Genomic DNA, 14,867 nt, shown 5'->3' with positions numbered 1-14,867 from the left:
ATAGCCATTCTGACAGGTGTGAGCTGATATCTCACTGCAGTTTTTTTGTTGTTGTTTTGTTTTGTTTTGTTTGGCTACACTGGGTCTTCACTGCTGCCCGCAGGCTTTCTCTAGTTGTGGCGAGTGGGGGCTACTCTTTGCTATGATGCACAGGCTTCTCATTGTGGTGGCTTCTCTTGTTATGGAGCACGGGCTCTAGGCTCGAAGGCTTCAGTAGTTGCAGCATGTGGGCTCAGTAGTGTGGCGCATGGGCTTAGTTGCTCTGTGGCATGTGGGATCTTCCTGGACCAGGGATTGAACCCATGTCCTCTGCATTGGCAGGCAGATTCTTAACCACTGCACCACCACGGAAATCCCATCTCATTGTAGTTTTGATTTGCATTTCCTTGATCATTAGTAATGTTGAGCATCTTTTCATGTGCCCGTTGGCCATTTGTATGTCTTCTTTGGAAAAATGTCTATTCAGGTCCTCTGGTCAATTTTAACGAGATTTTTTTTTTTTATATTGAGTTGTATGAGTTCTTTGTATATTTTGGATAGTAACCCCTTATCAGATATATCATTTACAAATATCTCCTCCCACTCAGTAAGTGGCCTTTTCCTTTTGTGAAAGTTTTCCTTGCTGTGCAAAAGCTTTTTAGTTTGATGTAGTCCCATTTGCTTATTTTTTGCTTTTCTCTCCCTTGCTTGAGGGGACATATCTAAAAAATATTGGTAAGACTGATGTCAAAGAGCATACTGCCTATGTTTTCTTCTAGACACTTTATGGTTTCAGGCCTTACATTTTAGTCTTTAACCCATTTTGAATTTATTTTGTATATGGTATGAGAAAGTAGTCCAGTTTGACTCTTTTGCATGTAGCTGTCCAGTTTTCCCAACACCATTTACTGAAGAGACTGTCTCTTCTCCATTGTATATTCTTGCCTCCTTGGTCATAGATTAATTTTCCAAAATCTACCTTATTTTAAATTAATCCAATTTTAAATATTTAATTGTTATATCTAGAATTCCACATTATTCAAAACAAATCAACTCTATTTAAATTTCAAATATCTATTTGGTATGATATTGGCCAACATCCTAAATGACTGACTAGATATTTTCAGGAAGTGACTATATTTCTGGAATTGTTGTTGTTAGTTACATAGACTCAGAAGAGCTTACCCTGATAATGTTGCAATCGTGGGATGCATCATTACTCAGGTCCCTTTGGCTATTTAATTTATGCTTAAGCCATATAAAGCCCTATTGGTTTTGAGTCACATTTGGGAACAGGTATCCCTATGGAGATGCTAAATTGTCAGTGGCCAGACAATGGATACTTTGATTTGGAAAAGTTTCTATATTTAAAAGGATTTTTAGAGAGTTCTCACCTTAAATAAATGTCCTTTTACCAATATGGGAGGATCAAACTGACGGAAGCACACAAAAAAATTATCGCGGCTAGCTTAAAAGACTCCCTTAACAAAATTCAAGAACAGAAATCAGATTTAGAAAGAAAATTAAAATCCACACCCACCATAAAACCTCCTCCACCACCTCCCTCCTAGAATGACCCAGCTGGAGGTTGACATTCAGAGCCTGGTAGGAGCCATTATAAAGGCCTTCCCTCAGAAGTTTAATTGGGCTAAAATGGAATGATCTACTCAGAGGAAATGAATACATCCTAAAACCTTTGTCACACAATTTACAAAAAATATTGCAAATATACACAGCCCTAAATCTACAAATCTCAGATCATAGGAGTCTTTTCCATTTTAGTTGAAAATCCTGTCTCTGATACAAAGAAGTTAATTCAAAGTAATGTAGTTAGATGGTCAGGCCAGCTCCTTAATGTTATTAAGGAGGCTGCCACCTAATTCTCTGACGAATTAAAAATAAGTGACCTTGCCTTACTAATTAAGTATTTACAATAATATAACTGTGGCTCTAGAAGAATTCCAAAGCTCATCCATCTTTCTTACCAGTCTCCAAACCTTCCCTATTCATCTCAAAATGCTTGCAGATACTATAAAAAGTCAGAACATTGGAAAAGGGACTGACTGTCCTGCCCTTAAGAAGAAGAAACATTTAAATAGTAATTGTCTTAGGCCTGAGGTTCCTCAGACACACTCCTATGAGCACTCTTCCCAACTAAGGCCTCAACTTGGACCTGTTAAAAACTTCAGACTCTCAACACAAATAATTTTGTCCACCTCCCATGAATCTACTCCCTCAAAATGGCTGCTTGTAAAAAAGCTCAATGCTACCAAGAGAATTTATTGTTTGTCCCAGTCAAAACCTGTTAATAGACAAGAATGCCCTTGAAAATCCTCTTAGGTTGTTATTTTATAAGCTTGCATCCTTTCCCTCCCTCTTTGAGATTTAAATCTTCCACCACCCAGCACTATCTTCTCAAGCACCTGAGAAGCATCTCTTTAAAATGCAAACATCCAAGGAATTAAATGTGGCTCTCAGCCCAAGAGAGGCCTTGCTTTTACTTGTACTATTGCCTCCTATTATAAAATAGGAGAAATTTATTTCCCCTCCTGATAAGCATCAGTTAACACTCCCCTTAACAAACCTCCAAGCCTTTTTCCTTAGTACACTCCAGCCTTTAAAAAGTAACTTATTAGTCAACTAAAACAACCATCTGAGGCTGAACCACATATCAGGAGTTGGACTCTTGTGACCAGAACTCAAAATTATTTTTATAGGTTCTTTTAGCATATGACTGTACTGCATCACAAATAAAACTACAAAATGTATCAGTGTTCTTAAAAAAAAAAAACAAAAAAACAAGATTACCTATCAGGGCAAATAAAAAACTCTTAAGGGTCTTCCCCTACAAATATTAATTGAAAGTTTAGCCTTTATACTGAATATATTAACAATTTGTTCTATCTGCTAGAAACATAATTTGAATAAAAGTGATGTAAAGACAAAAACCAGCTCTTATATAAACTATTGCATTTGGTATTACTATGATAATCAGTGCTATAAGGTCTGTATTTGTGTCTGCCTGTGTGTTTATACATGTAAGATGTGTATATGTGCTATTTTCTTCCTCTGGATGGTTTTGCCAAATTAATTTATAAAATCCCTTAAAAGACCTATATTCTAAATGAGCTTTAAAAAAAATAAGAGCTTATAAAAATTAAATATTCCTAAAAGAAATATAGGAAGTAATCCAAATGTTTTTCAAGTTCATGTGATCTTGAAACTAAGCAGAACCCTGTGCCCCCAACCCCGCCTCCCCAAGTACAAAGGCCTCTCTATGTCCCGTGCTTCATGTTTATAGAAAAGCTGAAGTCTCCCAGGCCTCCCAGAGTCACAAAAGAGCAGGCTCAAGCAGTTAATGATTAGGACAAGAGGGTCACAGAATCTTCCAGTGTCTGATGCACATTCCTGTATTGTTTTACAGATACTATAACTGCCACCAGAGGGAAAAAGCCGACTGCATGATGACCAGACTGCAGCCATGACGTACATTGTTCCACCTTGAGCTGTACTGAATCTATGGCTAGCACAATCCTAAGCACTGGCCTCAAAAGAATGGGATTACCATTAGTGTTCATAATAATCTATATATTTGTGGGCATCAAAATAATTGTAGCTTGCTCTGCCCATATATGTAAGTGGGCAACTAAAACTGTCAGCAAAGAAATGCTACAGTCCCATGTTGACATTTCCCACTCTTAGAATCTGGCCCCCTATGTCAGCATGAGGAAGTTACAGAAGGCAGACCTTTGCCCCAATCCCACAGAAATGGAATGATGTCTGAAAATTGGGGATTTGTAAGCAGTTCTTTTGCCCCTTTCCTGTTTGCCTATTTCTGTTCCCCTCAAACCTTATAGGAACAAGATCACTAGGCAATTTAACCTAACTCCTGACTTACGCTTTCTTGAATGCACACCATGCCTTGCCTAACCTGTTGATTCTTTTCCTAGATCAAAAGAAGTAAGAATGAAGAATGACTAGCTCTCTACCCCCAGCAGCCCCCTTAGCAATCCTGCAGGCAGATTACCCAAGCAATATAACATCTGAAGAAAGAGTCAGCCAATCTGTACCCAGTGGAGAATTATGCAGAACCCAACTTCCTGCCTCAATGATTCACCGAGATTCTTGCACCATTTTCCCTTTAAAAACTGTCACGGCTGAGCAGAATCTTCAGACTTGGTCTTGGGACATGGTCCACCTTCCCCCCAGATTGCTGGCTTTTCTGATTAAAGCAACTTTCCTCTCTATGAATATCTGCCTCTCAAATACTGGCTTTTGAGCAGTGAGCAGCCGAGTCTGAGTCTGGTAACAATTTGTGTAAATCTTTGATAAATAAGATAAACAATTTTAATATTGTTGGTTTAATAAAACCAGCTGCATCTTCTGAGTTATCAGCACTGAATATGATATGAGCATACATTTTTATTCTACATGGGTTTACTAGTCAAATAAGCTAATATTATATTTACTAGATGTTTAAGATTATAAAATTTATAGATTTCACCTTCATCAAATTAAATTACTATTATGACAAACTTTATTTCCACAGTAATTGTATGTTATAATATGTCTTCTTAGAAGTAGTTTCCAAAATCTTTTTGGTAACCTGAAATTAAATTTATATTAAGTTAAATGATAGATATTCACTGAGTATCTAGATCATTTCTGAATAAGATAAACCACTAAAACATTACTTACTGAATATAAATTTAATTTTACCTACTTTCAGTTTCTTATTTTTACAGAGAAACTAAAGTTATTTGGATCTGTTAATAAATATGCTCATTTTGCTACACTGAGAAGTTATACTATGAAGAAGCATAAGTTCTCAAATTATGACTGTATAATCATAAAATTTGCTAATATGCTACAAAATGCTGCTATATGACAAGCAATTCACAATTGTTTACCTCCCGGTCTTCTCTGAAAAATAGAGGTTATTAAGTGTTGAAAACCATAATCAATGAAACTTCTAGAAATAATAAGAGTGAATGCAAAATATTCAAGCAATGCAGGATGTGTTTTGTTAAGGAAAAAAGAGTAATTCTGTCCTAAAGCAATTGCTTAGAGGTTGTGTGAAGGCCTTCCAGATGAGAAAGAGGAAAGTGAAGGACAAAAACCTGAAGGAAAATAGAAAGTTGTAAAGGATCTCTGTGTGTGTGTGTGTGTGTGTGTGTGTGTGTGTGTGTAGTGGTGGTGGTGGGGAGGGCCCACATGTCTTTATCATGTCCTCAGTTATTTAAGAGAACAGAGTTTTCTCAGTTTAAAAAAAGCTAATCTTTAAAATTATTATGTTAGATCCCACACTTACTCTAAATCTGTATTGTTATTTTGGATAAATGGATAACTAACTACTATTTCATAGTGACATGTCATCCTGGTTAATTGAGTGTCCAAACCTTTTGACATTTTGACAACTTTTGATATTTTGATTCCCAAAATCAAATCCTTGTGCTTGCTTCAGCAGCACATATACCAAAATCAAATCCTAAATAAACTCTTGATCTCAAACTGACTTTGAGACTTCTGAGAGGGCCTCTGGAAAACCTCAAAGGATTTGTTCTCTCCTAGTAAAAAGAGATGTTAAACTAATTAGGTCTATTTGATATACTGAACTACATCAAAAGCATGGTCAAATAAGAAGAGATGCTTAACTCTAGCTTATATTTGTATAGGTAAATGTTTTTAACATAAATATTTCAGGTATTATATGAAATTTCTAAATATTTGTCAATGCCCTTTTTGTTCATGGTTATATTTTTATGCTGCTTTGCCTGACAGACAATAATGGCATAACTTTATCATCATAATTCCAGTTATTCTCATCAGATCTTTAATCACAGCCACTTTTTAAAACTAATTTTCATTGGAGCATAGTTAATTTACAATATTGTGTTAGTTTCTGCTGTAAAGCAAAGTGAATCAGTTATACATTTACCTATAGCCAGTCTTTTTTAGATTCTTTTCCCATATAGGTCATTACAGAGTACTGGTAGAGTTCCCTGTGCTATATAGTAGGTCCTTAGTTATTTATTTTATATATAGTAGTGTGTATATGTCAATCCCAATCTCCCAATTTATCCCTCTCTCCTCTTTCCCCCTTGGTAACCATAAGTTTGTTTTCTGTGTCCTAATCAGAGTCATTTGAAGCCTTTTATCATTCACAGATAGTTGTTTTATTCCAGTGCTTTCCTGAAAGCTCTTGATATCAGCTACCAGCCAGAATGCTACATCTTCAGCCAAAAGGCCTGTCTCTGAGACCCATGGAAAGGACTGTAAACAGCTAGTCTGGGGAACAGACTTCTGATGGCATTGCTTAAGTAACTTTGAGACCATACCACTGGACTGAGTAACGATTCCAGAACTTTAGTGGAAAAGCCAATAGGTTCATAAAACTGCTGACCCAAGATCAAACAGAACAGATAATTAATTACATGGGACTGAATGAACTGACGAAGGAAGACGATAATTTGTATATGTTTTTTGCATGGAACACTGTTCGTTCATTAATGTTCCATTTTCTGGGTTATAAGATTTCTCTTAAGCTATTCTATAACTCATGACAATTTAGTAGATTATACCTTTGTAAACAAAAGTGAAACATTTGTCTTTTTCTCCCTATCTGAACCTTCCAGAATTCAGAAACTCTTACTGAATATTCTTATTTATATGGCAATATACGCGTATTTACACAAGTTCAATAAGAATTGGTTCTCCTTGTAACAGGACATAATTGGAAAAATCAGTTATATTATCAAGGCTTTGACTGAAATGTCATATTTGAGAAAAATATGCATAGAATCAAATATGACCAGACAGCTTTAAGGAACTAAGGTTGACATTATGGAGCCAATACTTATAAAGCCCTCTTGGAAAAACCAGCCTGTTACCTGACTTATGAAGTTCCCATCCTACAGGCAAATAAGAAAAGTCACTTCCTGACAGGCCCAGGAAACTCTGAGTATTTGGGGGATCTCAAGAAGAGAAATTCACCCAAATCTATAGGTACTGCTGAGGCAGGTTAATAACAAAAGCAGGAAAGGACAAGGCCAACATAAGAGAATGCAAGCCTCAGGGAATAAGTAATTTATGACCTCTTTCACAAAGATCCTGCCATGGGCAGCCCAGACATCTGAGTCAAGGAGATAAGGGAAAACCTAACATCTGCACTCTGGCTTCTGTACCTTGCTCCTGCCTAGATAAGCATAGTTATAGGCTCCCAAAAAGCATGGGAACTGGTTTATAAAAGGAGAAACTTTCCTTTGGTTCGGGGCTTAGTCTTTGGATGTGAATCCACTGGGCCTGTACCGGTACAATAAACATTGCTTCCTGTATTACAAGCCTTGGTGTCCTGCCTACCTCTACCGATCCCTCCAACACTGCAGATAAGTATGATGATAGCTTGGCTTCCTAGCATGGAGAGGCTTTTGAAAGTCCAATCTGAGATTCTTTTAAAAATTTCCAGCAAAGCAAACTTTTAAAGGCTCATGTGGTCAAATACAATTTTTGCTGCATTTATGCAAACAATTAGGCCAAATTTAATGAGACTAAACTGATTTTATGAACAAGTCATCTTACTTTGATTATCTTTGATCAAAATGAGGGTAATTGAGAGAAAAATTTTATGTTTCAACAGAAAACTGTAACCCACCCTTGTGGGTTATCAGATTCTAGTCCTGTTCATTGTCTTTGAGCTATTTTTCAACCCCTTTATAAACTGGATCCTGCTGTCTTGCACATTTTGTCAGTAATTAAAGTTTCCAATTTTTCTACTACCCTCTTGACTTGGTGTCACTAAGAACTAAAACTTGACTGCTCAGATCCTTATTGAGACTCTAGGTTGTCTTGTCCCAAAGCCCTGTAAGCTAAAGCAGGACAACTTGATATAAACTTCAAAGGACTTCTTATTGCTGCAAATAGTTTAGGCCACTCAGGAAGTTCACCAAACATCTGAATCCATGCTCTGCTCTAGGAAATAACCATGACCATGACACTGATGGTCTCATTCATCACCTAAAGATGCTTTAAGTCCAACATCTAGAAATTTTCTTCACTGGCTGCCCTTCAGACTCAGAAAATAGGTTTATAGTCTACTCTAATCACTAATCTTTGTTTTCTTTTTATTTCCTTTTTCTAATTTATGCTCTTTTCCTCCTTTGCAGATCTCTTACCCAGCAGTTCCTAATCCAAATCTTCTCTCCAAGTCAATCAACCTAGATTCCTTCTTGTGTGAAACTTCTAGGGAAGTTACAGATGGGAAAAACGTGGGGACCCATTCAGACCCCCAGAGTTAGTACAAAAATTATTTTTCAGTGAAAGCATTTGAGCTAAAGAAGATGTAGAGAGAAACCTTATCTGAACTTCCCTTATCTGACTAAAGCAGAGCCTCCAGAAAAATATGGCTGCCATTAACCCCCTCCAAAGGGAGTTTCCTGTGAATTCAGCTGCCTTGGAGACAGGCTGCCCATTTCCATTAGCATCAAAATGCCCAAAAGGAGACTCCCCTGGTGATTCAGTGGTTAAGACTCCGCACTTCCAGTGAAGGGGGTGAGCGCTGGATCCCTGGTTGGGGAATTAAGATCCCATGTGCTCACGTGGCGCAGCCAAAACATTAAAAAAAAAAAAAAATGCCCAAAGTAACTTTCCATATCTTCCCATTCAAGCCTCCTCTCAAATGCCTCCCCCACCCCCACCCCAGGAAGTTTGGTATGTAAACCTTTTATCTCTGGCTATTGAAAGAAATTACTCAACAATGAGTAGTACTCCTGGGCGTAAATGTTAATAAACTTTGTCTCTTCTCTTGTTAATATGTCTCATGCCAATTAATATGCAGGTTCCCAACCACTGGACCCACGTTGTAAGAGGAAAAGTCTTCCTCCTAACATAATCATTTCTTCTTATCTTTCAGAATCCTTTACTTATCCACAGTAATCCTTTACTATTCCAAAAGAAGCAATAATAGAAAACATAACACAGTCAAAGAATGCCAGGAAATGGGGAATTTCCATTCTGCAAAAATCCAATTTTATATATGAGTCAGTAGGTGGCACCAAAGAAGATAAAAGTGTATCTTGATAAATGCACAGAATGCTCTGAGTCCCGGAATTCTAAAAACCTCCTCTTTAGAAGGTCTGTGTTCTGTTTTAGCCTCCAATGTCTTATTTAAACTGAAAACTGCCTCAAGACTTCACTGAAAGCAAACCCAAAAAATCACAAATAAAAATAAAAATATCTTGAAAAAAATTTTATGTATTGCTGTCAGAAACAGATTCTAGATATCTATCTTGCTGGGTTAGACAAGAATTACAAGAAATATGAGGTCTTACCAGCTGTATATCTGAAGCCTCTGATCCACTGAGGCAGAAGCAAGAAGATAAGCACAGAGAAATGTGTCCTATAAGCCAGAGGAAAAGGAGCATGTTTGGCAGTTCCTAAATCTTTCAGGCATTCCAAATGGGAGCACAGGGACCATTAATCCCCAGAAATATATGTGAAACCACAGAAATTGCCCCTAGTCAAATGTCAGCCTTTCCACAGACTGTAGACCAGAAAAGGACTGAGCTCTTGCAACCTCATGGAAAGCTTTTCTTTTTCTTTCCTGTTTCTTAATAAAAATATTCAGCGATGTCAGGAAAGAATATCCCCTTAAATTTCTTAAAGATACCTCACACTTTCATCTTGCCATTCTTCCCCATCCCAAACCAACATCAAAGCAGCACATCACCTAAAATGTAGTTACTAAACTCACTTAGCTATATTGACTAAATTAAAGAGAGATGTTCCCCTTCTACAGACACTGATAACACTCTAGCGGCTAAGGTAGTGTAAGCAGATAGGGTAGGGGGTCTCCAGAGAAAGAGAACCAGGCATGGCTTTCTTGACAGAAGAGAAGCCATTTTCACCTAAGCCATTTTGTGATCTAATCCTGGCCACAATGCTTGCCTTTGAACAGGTCTCAGTAATTAATGATTTTAAAGGCAGGAACAAAGGAAAATCAATCAAGAAACAATAATTCAGCAATAAAACAGTCTTAGTTCCTCCTCAAAGAATGTCCATGACGATCTGATACATATTTTTGAGTTCTGCAGGAACTAACGCCCCCACCCAGGTGGAGGATGGTCACTACATGCTGAGACCTCAGACTGATGGGAGCCTAAGGAATGATGATGTTGACCTTTCCCGACCCTCCTTATTTTAATCAATTAAAGTCTGGACGCTGTCCATCTTTGCCCCAATTCTGTGCTGAATTATCTGCTCAAGCCCCTTCATGAATATGCATGTACCCTTAGCTTAAAGCCTCCCCATTCTTGCTGTTTGGAGAGACACTGCTTTGGGAAAGATTCCCACTGTTCTCCTTATTTGCTGCAAGTAATAAATTCCTCCCTCTCCCGCTCTTTGCCTTGGTTGTGTCTTTTGGCTCAATATGCAGCAAGAGGCGAACCCAGTGTTTTGGTAACAACAGTGCTTCTCCCCCAGTCCTCCTCTCCCACAAGGTCCAAGCTGTAGGTCTTGATGAAAAGCATTCATGTTTTAAACACAAAATTTTTCTCTGCCCATTTGGGCCTCCTCCTTCCCCTTTAGTGTGTGTCGTGCAACTGCATTAACCAGACCTCCTTAGAAGACAACATTCCTTCTTAATCTCATCAAGGGTCACAACCCCTTAGGAGATAGCTTTCCCTCTTGATCTTTTAAGGGACCATGATGACCCAAGACCCACTACTCGCTTTGTAGTATAGTTCTGGATTGTGTAAACTGTCAACAATACATCATCTGACGTAAAACCCTGTGTCTCAAAAATTTACACACCTGCACTTTGACCTCTAATGGGCAGAACAGTCCTCAGAGCTTTCTGAAAGACTGTGTCCCAGGTTATAATCCTCAGGTTGGCTCAAATAACATTTTCCATTTCTTTCTGAGATCAATTATTATTTTGTTTTTGGTCAACAGCCTCCACTTACCCTGGCAAATTCCATTGGTTTGGGAAGAAGGCACATGACCATGACATCAAAGCGAACATCACATACTGTCTTCAACCACTTGGTAACAAATTGCGGCTTCAGCTTTTCCACCAAACTTCCAACTTCATCATCCATCATATATGCTGTGGAGTGAAACCACTGGAACACCATGGCCACCAGCCTGGCCAAGCTCTCCGTAGGGGTGTTCTCACTGGGCGTGCAGAGGCTCACCTAGAAACAGGCAGATCAGGCTCTCCTTCAACCTCCTTACATAATTATGACATGTTTAAAGACAACCACAAAAAAAATGATGCCCCAGCTAATCCACTTGAAATAGGCAGTTTTATAATTGATGGAGCACCACTTAGCCTGGAAACTATGTTCTTCTCTACAGAGAGAAACGGACTGCAACCATTTCCCCTCAAGACTGTACTTCGCAATAAGCTTTTTCCCCTATAAGAAATCTATTACATAATCTGCACTAGATAAATGCTTTTAAAAAGTTAAGTCTACGAAGTGAAATTCATAAATACTTTCAGTAAAGAAATAATCTATATACATTTCAGTTCTAAAATGATCAGATTTAGCCAAGAATTCCCTATTAGTAATAATTCTGAAAACTTAGAGCGCCTCCAGTTCACCACATTACAGACTCTTCAAAACTGCTCATCATTCATTCAGTCATTCTAAAATAATCTCTTATTAAGCACTGAAGTAGGAATCAGGGATATAAAAAATAAATAAAATATTATCTTTGCCTTAAGGAGTTCCAATAGTACTCAGCATGTCATTAGATAATAAGTTCTGGGGCAAGACGTGAAATCAACAATTAAACCCCAATTTGGTAAAACAAAACAAAACAAAAAACATGCTAGGACTTCCCTGGTGGCACAATGGTTAAGAATCTGCCTGCCAATGCAGGGGATAGAGGTTTGATCCCTGGTCCAGGAAGATCCCACATGCGGCGGAGCAACTAAGCCCGTGAGCCACAAGCACTGACCCCGCATGCTGCAACTACTTGAACCCCGTGCGTCTAGAGCCCGTGCTCTGCAACAAAAGAAGCCACCTCATTGAGAAGCCCGTGTACCTGCAGTGAAGAGTAGCCCCCATGCTCCACAACTAGAGAAAGCCCACACACAGCAACAAAAACCAAACGCAGCCAAAAAAACAAGCAAAAGCATAAAAGAGATGTATCACTATGGAGACTTAATCCACATCTCCAATGGGCAAAAACAAAAGTCTGCTCTTCTGCAGAACTGACAAATTCAGCATGCTTGGAACTTTGGATCTGTATGTTTGATCTTTACTGAATGAATACTGCCAGTGAATCAGTCAATAGTAATCAGATTTCTTGTGTTGGTTTGGCTATGATTTTTCTGGCTGTATTGCAGACTTGCCATAAATACAAAAGATCTACAGAGACCGAACTTTCAAGCAAACTTTCATGTCGATGGGAGGTGAATGATCCGTAAATTATATTGAATTCAATATTCCACAATATACCCTAGCAACTTTCTCACTTGTTTCTGGTCAAAAGGTGCATTTCAACAGTTTAGGGTCTAGCACAGTAGGTTTCAACACCTGGCTATTCATTAGAATCAACGAGGGAGCTTTTGAAAAGTTCTCAAGATTCTGGGGTGGAATTTGGGCAATGGCATTTTTTACAAGCCTTCACAGGTAAATTCAATGTGTAGCCACTGTCCTAGAGTATAGAGTCCCTATGCTGAGGTTAATTTTTCACTGTTTACTATCTACTTCTTTAAAAAGAACAGAAGAAAATTCCTCATCAGTGCAATGTTGGGATGAAACATAAGAAAGTAGAGAGGGACTTCCCTGGTGGCACAGTAGTTAAGAATCCGCCTGCCAAGGCAGGGGACACGGGTTCGAGCCCTGGTCCGGGACGATCTCACGTGCCGCGGAGCAACTAAGCCTGTGCGCCACCACTCCTGAGCCTGCGCTCTAGAGCCCCCGAGCCACAACTTCTGAAGCCCACGTGCTCTAGAGCCCGTGCTCCGCAACAAGAGAAGCCACTGCAATGAGAAGCCCACGCACCTGCAGTGAAGAGTAGCCCCTGCTCACCACAACTAGGGAAAGCCCGCCCGCAGCAAGGAAGACCCAATGCAGGGGAAAGAAAAGAAAGAAAGAGAGAAAGAAAGAAAGAAAGAGAGAAAGAGAGAAAGAGAGAAAGAGAGAAAGAAAGAAAGAAAAGAACAGCAAGCAGGGAACAGTCAGCTCCTTTGCTTACTAAGAACCATATTCCAAATTGGCTGAGCAGCCTCTGGTCGTGTCTGTCATCATCCTTGTTGTCAAAGTCCGCGTTCTCCAGGGAATGGTGGGACGAGGAGAGACCCAGCTGCCGCCGGCGATTGAGCTCATGTTCCCGCTGCTCAGCATGGAACTCAGCTTCTTTCAACAAGCTGCCGAAGGGGAGAGACTTCAAGTTAGGCCACCAAAGAACACATTCGAGATTATGACTTAATCAGAGCGATTACTTCACGAGTGCTCAAGCATCACTCATTGCTCTCCTTTAAATCGGAAGGAGCGTAACTTCCTTACTATTTTCTATCCCATCCCCATTTCAAAGATGAACAAATTGAGGCACAAAGAGGCGACTTCCTCCAATCAGTTAGAATCAAGTAGAACTGATGCCTTCTGGCTTCTAGTTCACCAACCATCCCACTAGAAGCCAATGCTTCTCCTATAACTAATATGACGCTATGTGGACATCAAATGTATGATACAAGGAGAGACTGAGGAACTGGTACCCAGATGGAAAAATATTTACTATCTAGTATTCAAAGACCTGACAGTGAGCAACGAAGATTCCTTTTTCCAATTTGCTAAGCAAATGACAGTTTTAAAAAATAATACCCAATGTTGGCAAGGGTGTATCAAAAAACTATCAATTTCATACAGTGATGTATGAAATTAACATACACTCTTTGAAAATCAGTTTGGTAATGTAGCAAGCATCATTAAAATATTCATACCCTTTGACCCAGTCAACCACATCTGGACATCTACCCTAAGAAAATAAAAAATATAGGAACAGCGCTATACTCAAAAATAGTTATCAGAGTTATTTATAACAGTAAAGAATGGAAGAAATCAAAATATCTATGGTGGAGGAAAATATCTAGATAAATATTACGTATCCACTAAAAATGATCAATGTGGAAACTATACAACATGGAAAAGAGCTAATGGTATAATGTTACATCAAAAAGAATGTGGATACACTGTGATTACAGTTATATAAATAAAATATGCACCTGAATAAAACTAGAAGAACATGTGCAAAAGTGATTATGATAACAGCAGTATGGTTGATTTTTTTTTCTATTTCCAAACTTTTTGTAATGTTATATCTAGCAAACATTTATGGCACTTCTACACGTGTCAGCCACTGGGATAAGAGAAATGGAAGACTTAGTTCCCTTCCTTAAAATTTACACTCTAATATTGTTTCTTAACGTTTAAACATCTTGCCTAGGTGAAAATTATACAAAAAGAGAAAAAGCCTAGAGGTTATCACTTCTAAAGCTCCCTTTTTTTTTCATGTGATAGAGGGAGAAAAAGCCAGCAGCCTGAAGGATCAGGCCCCTGTCTTACTCCACGGCCTTCTGGTTTACTCCAGGACCAACTTATCTAGAGCTCTCCCATCCTTCACTGCTATCAGTCAAGTCTGGGACACCCCTATCCCCACCTCCCCCTCTGACTGGCGCCCCCACTTCATTCCCCTAAGACCTCCTACCTTGTGTGTCACTGCGCTCACCATACTGGATTGCAATTTCGTTCTTCTGTTCTTATAGTCCCTACATGGATAACGTGAGGGCAGAGACTACATGTAACTCTCTTCTGTCTTCCAACTGCCTAACACACGCCTGGCACGTAACTGGGATCCGATACAAATATTTGTTGAATGAATGA

General features: G+C 38.8%; 1 protein-coding gene across 3 annotated transcripts in view; it reads right to left on the bottom strand.

Annotated features, from left to right (window-relative positions):
* UNC79 (unc-79 homolog, NALCN channel complex subunit) overlaps positions 1 to 14,867 on the bottom strand; it is a 201,067-nt gene that overhangs the window by 124,576 nt on the left and 61,624 nt on the right. For all 3 annotated transcript variants that reach the window (XM_057732406.1, XM_057732407.1, XM_057732408.1), the window contains 2 exons: positions 13,183 to 13,354; positions 10,938 to 11,168 (listed from right to left, as the gene is read on the bottom strand). In XM_057732406.1, the coding sequence (XP_057588389.1) occupies positions 10,938 to 11,168; positions 13,183 to 13,354 (403 nt within the window). The remainder of the gene's footprint in view (positions 1 to 10,937; positions 11,169 to 13,182; positions 13,355 to 14,867) is intronic.

Source organism: Hippopotamus amphibius, chromosome 4, assembly GCF_030028045.1.
Source record: "Hippopotamus amphibius kiboko isolate mHipAmp2 chromosome 4, mHipAmp2.hap2, whole genome shotgun sequence".
Taxonomy (NCBI): domain Eukaryota; kingdom Metazoa; phylum Chordata; class Mammalia; order Artiodactyla; family Hippopotamidae; genus Hippopotamus; species Hippopotamus amphibius.
The sequence above is the reverse complement of the archived record's forward strand: the minus strand, read 5'-3'. Positions and strand labels throughout refer to the sequence as shown.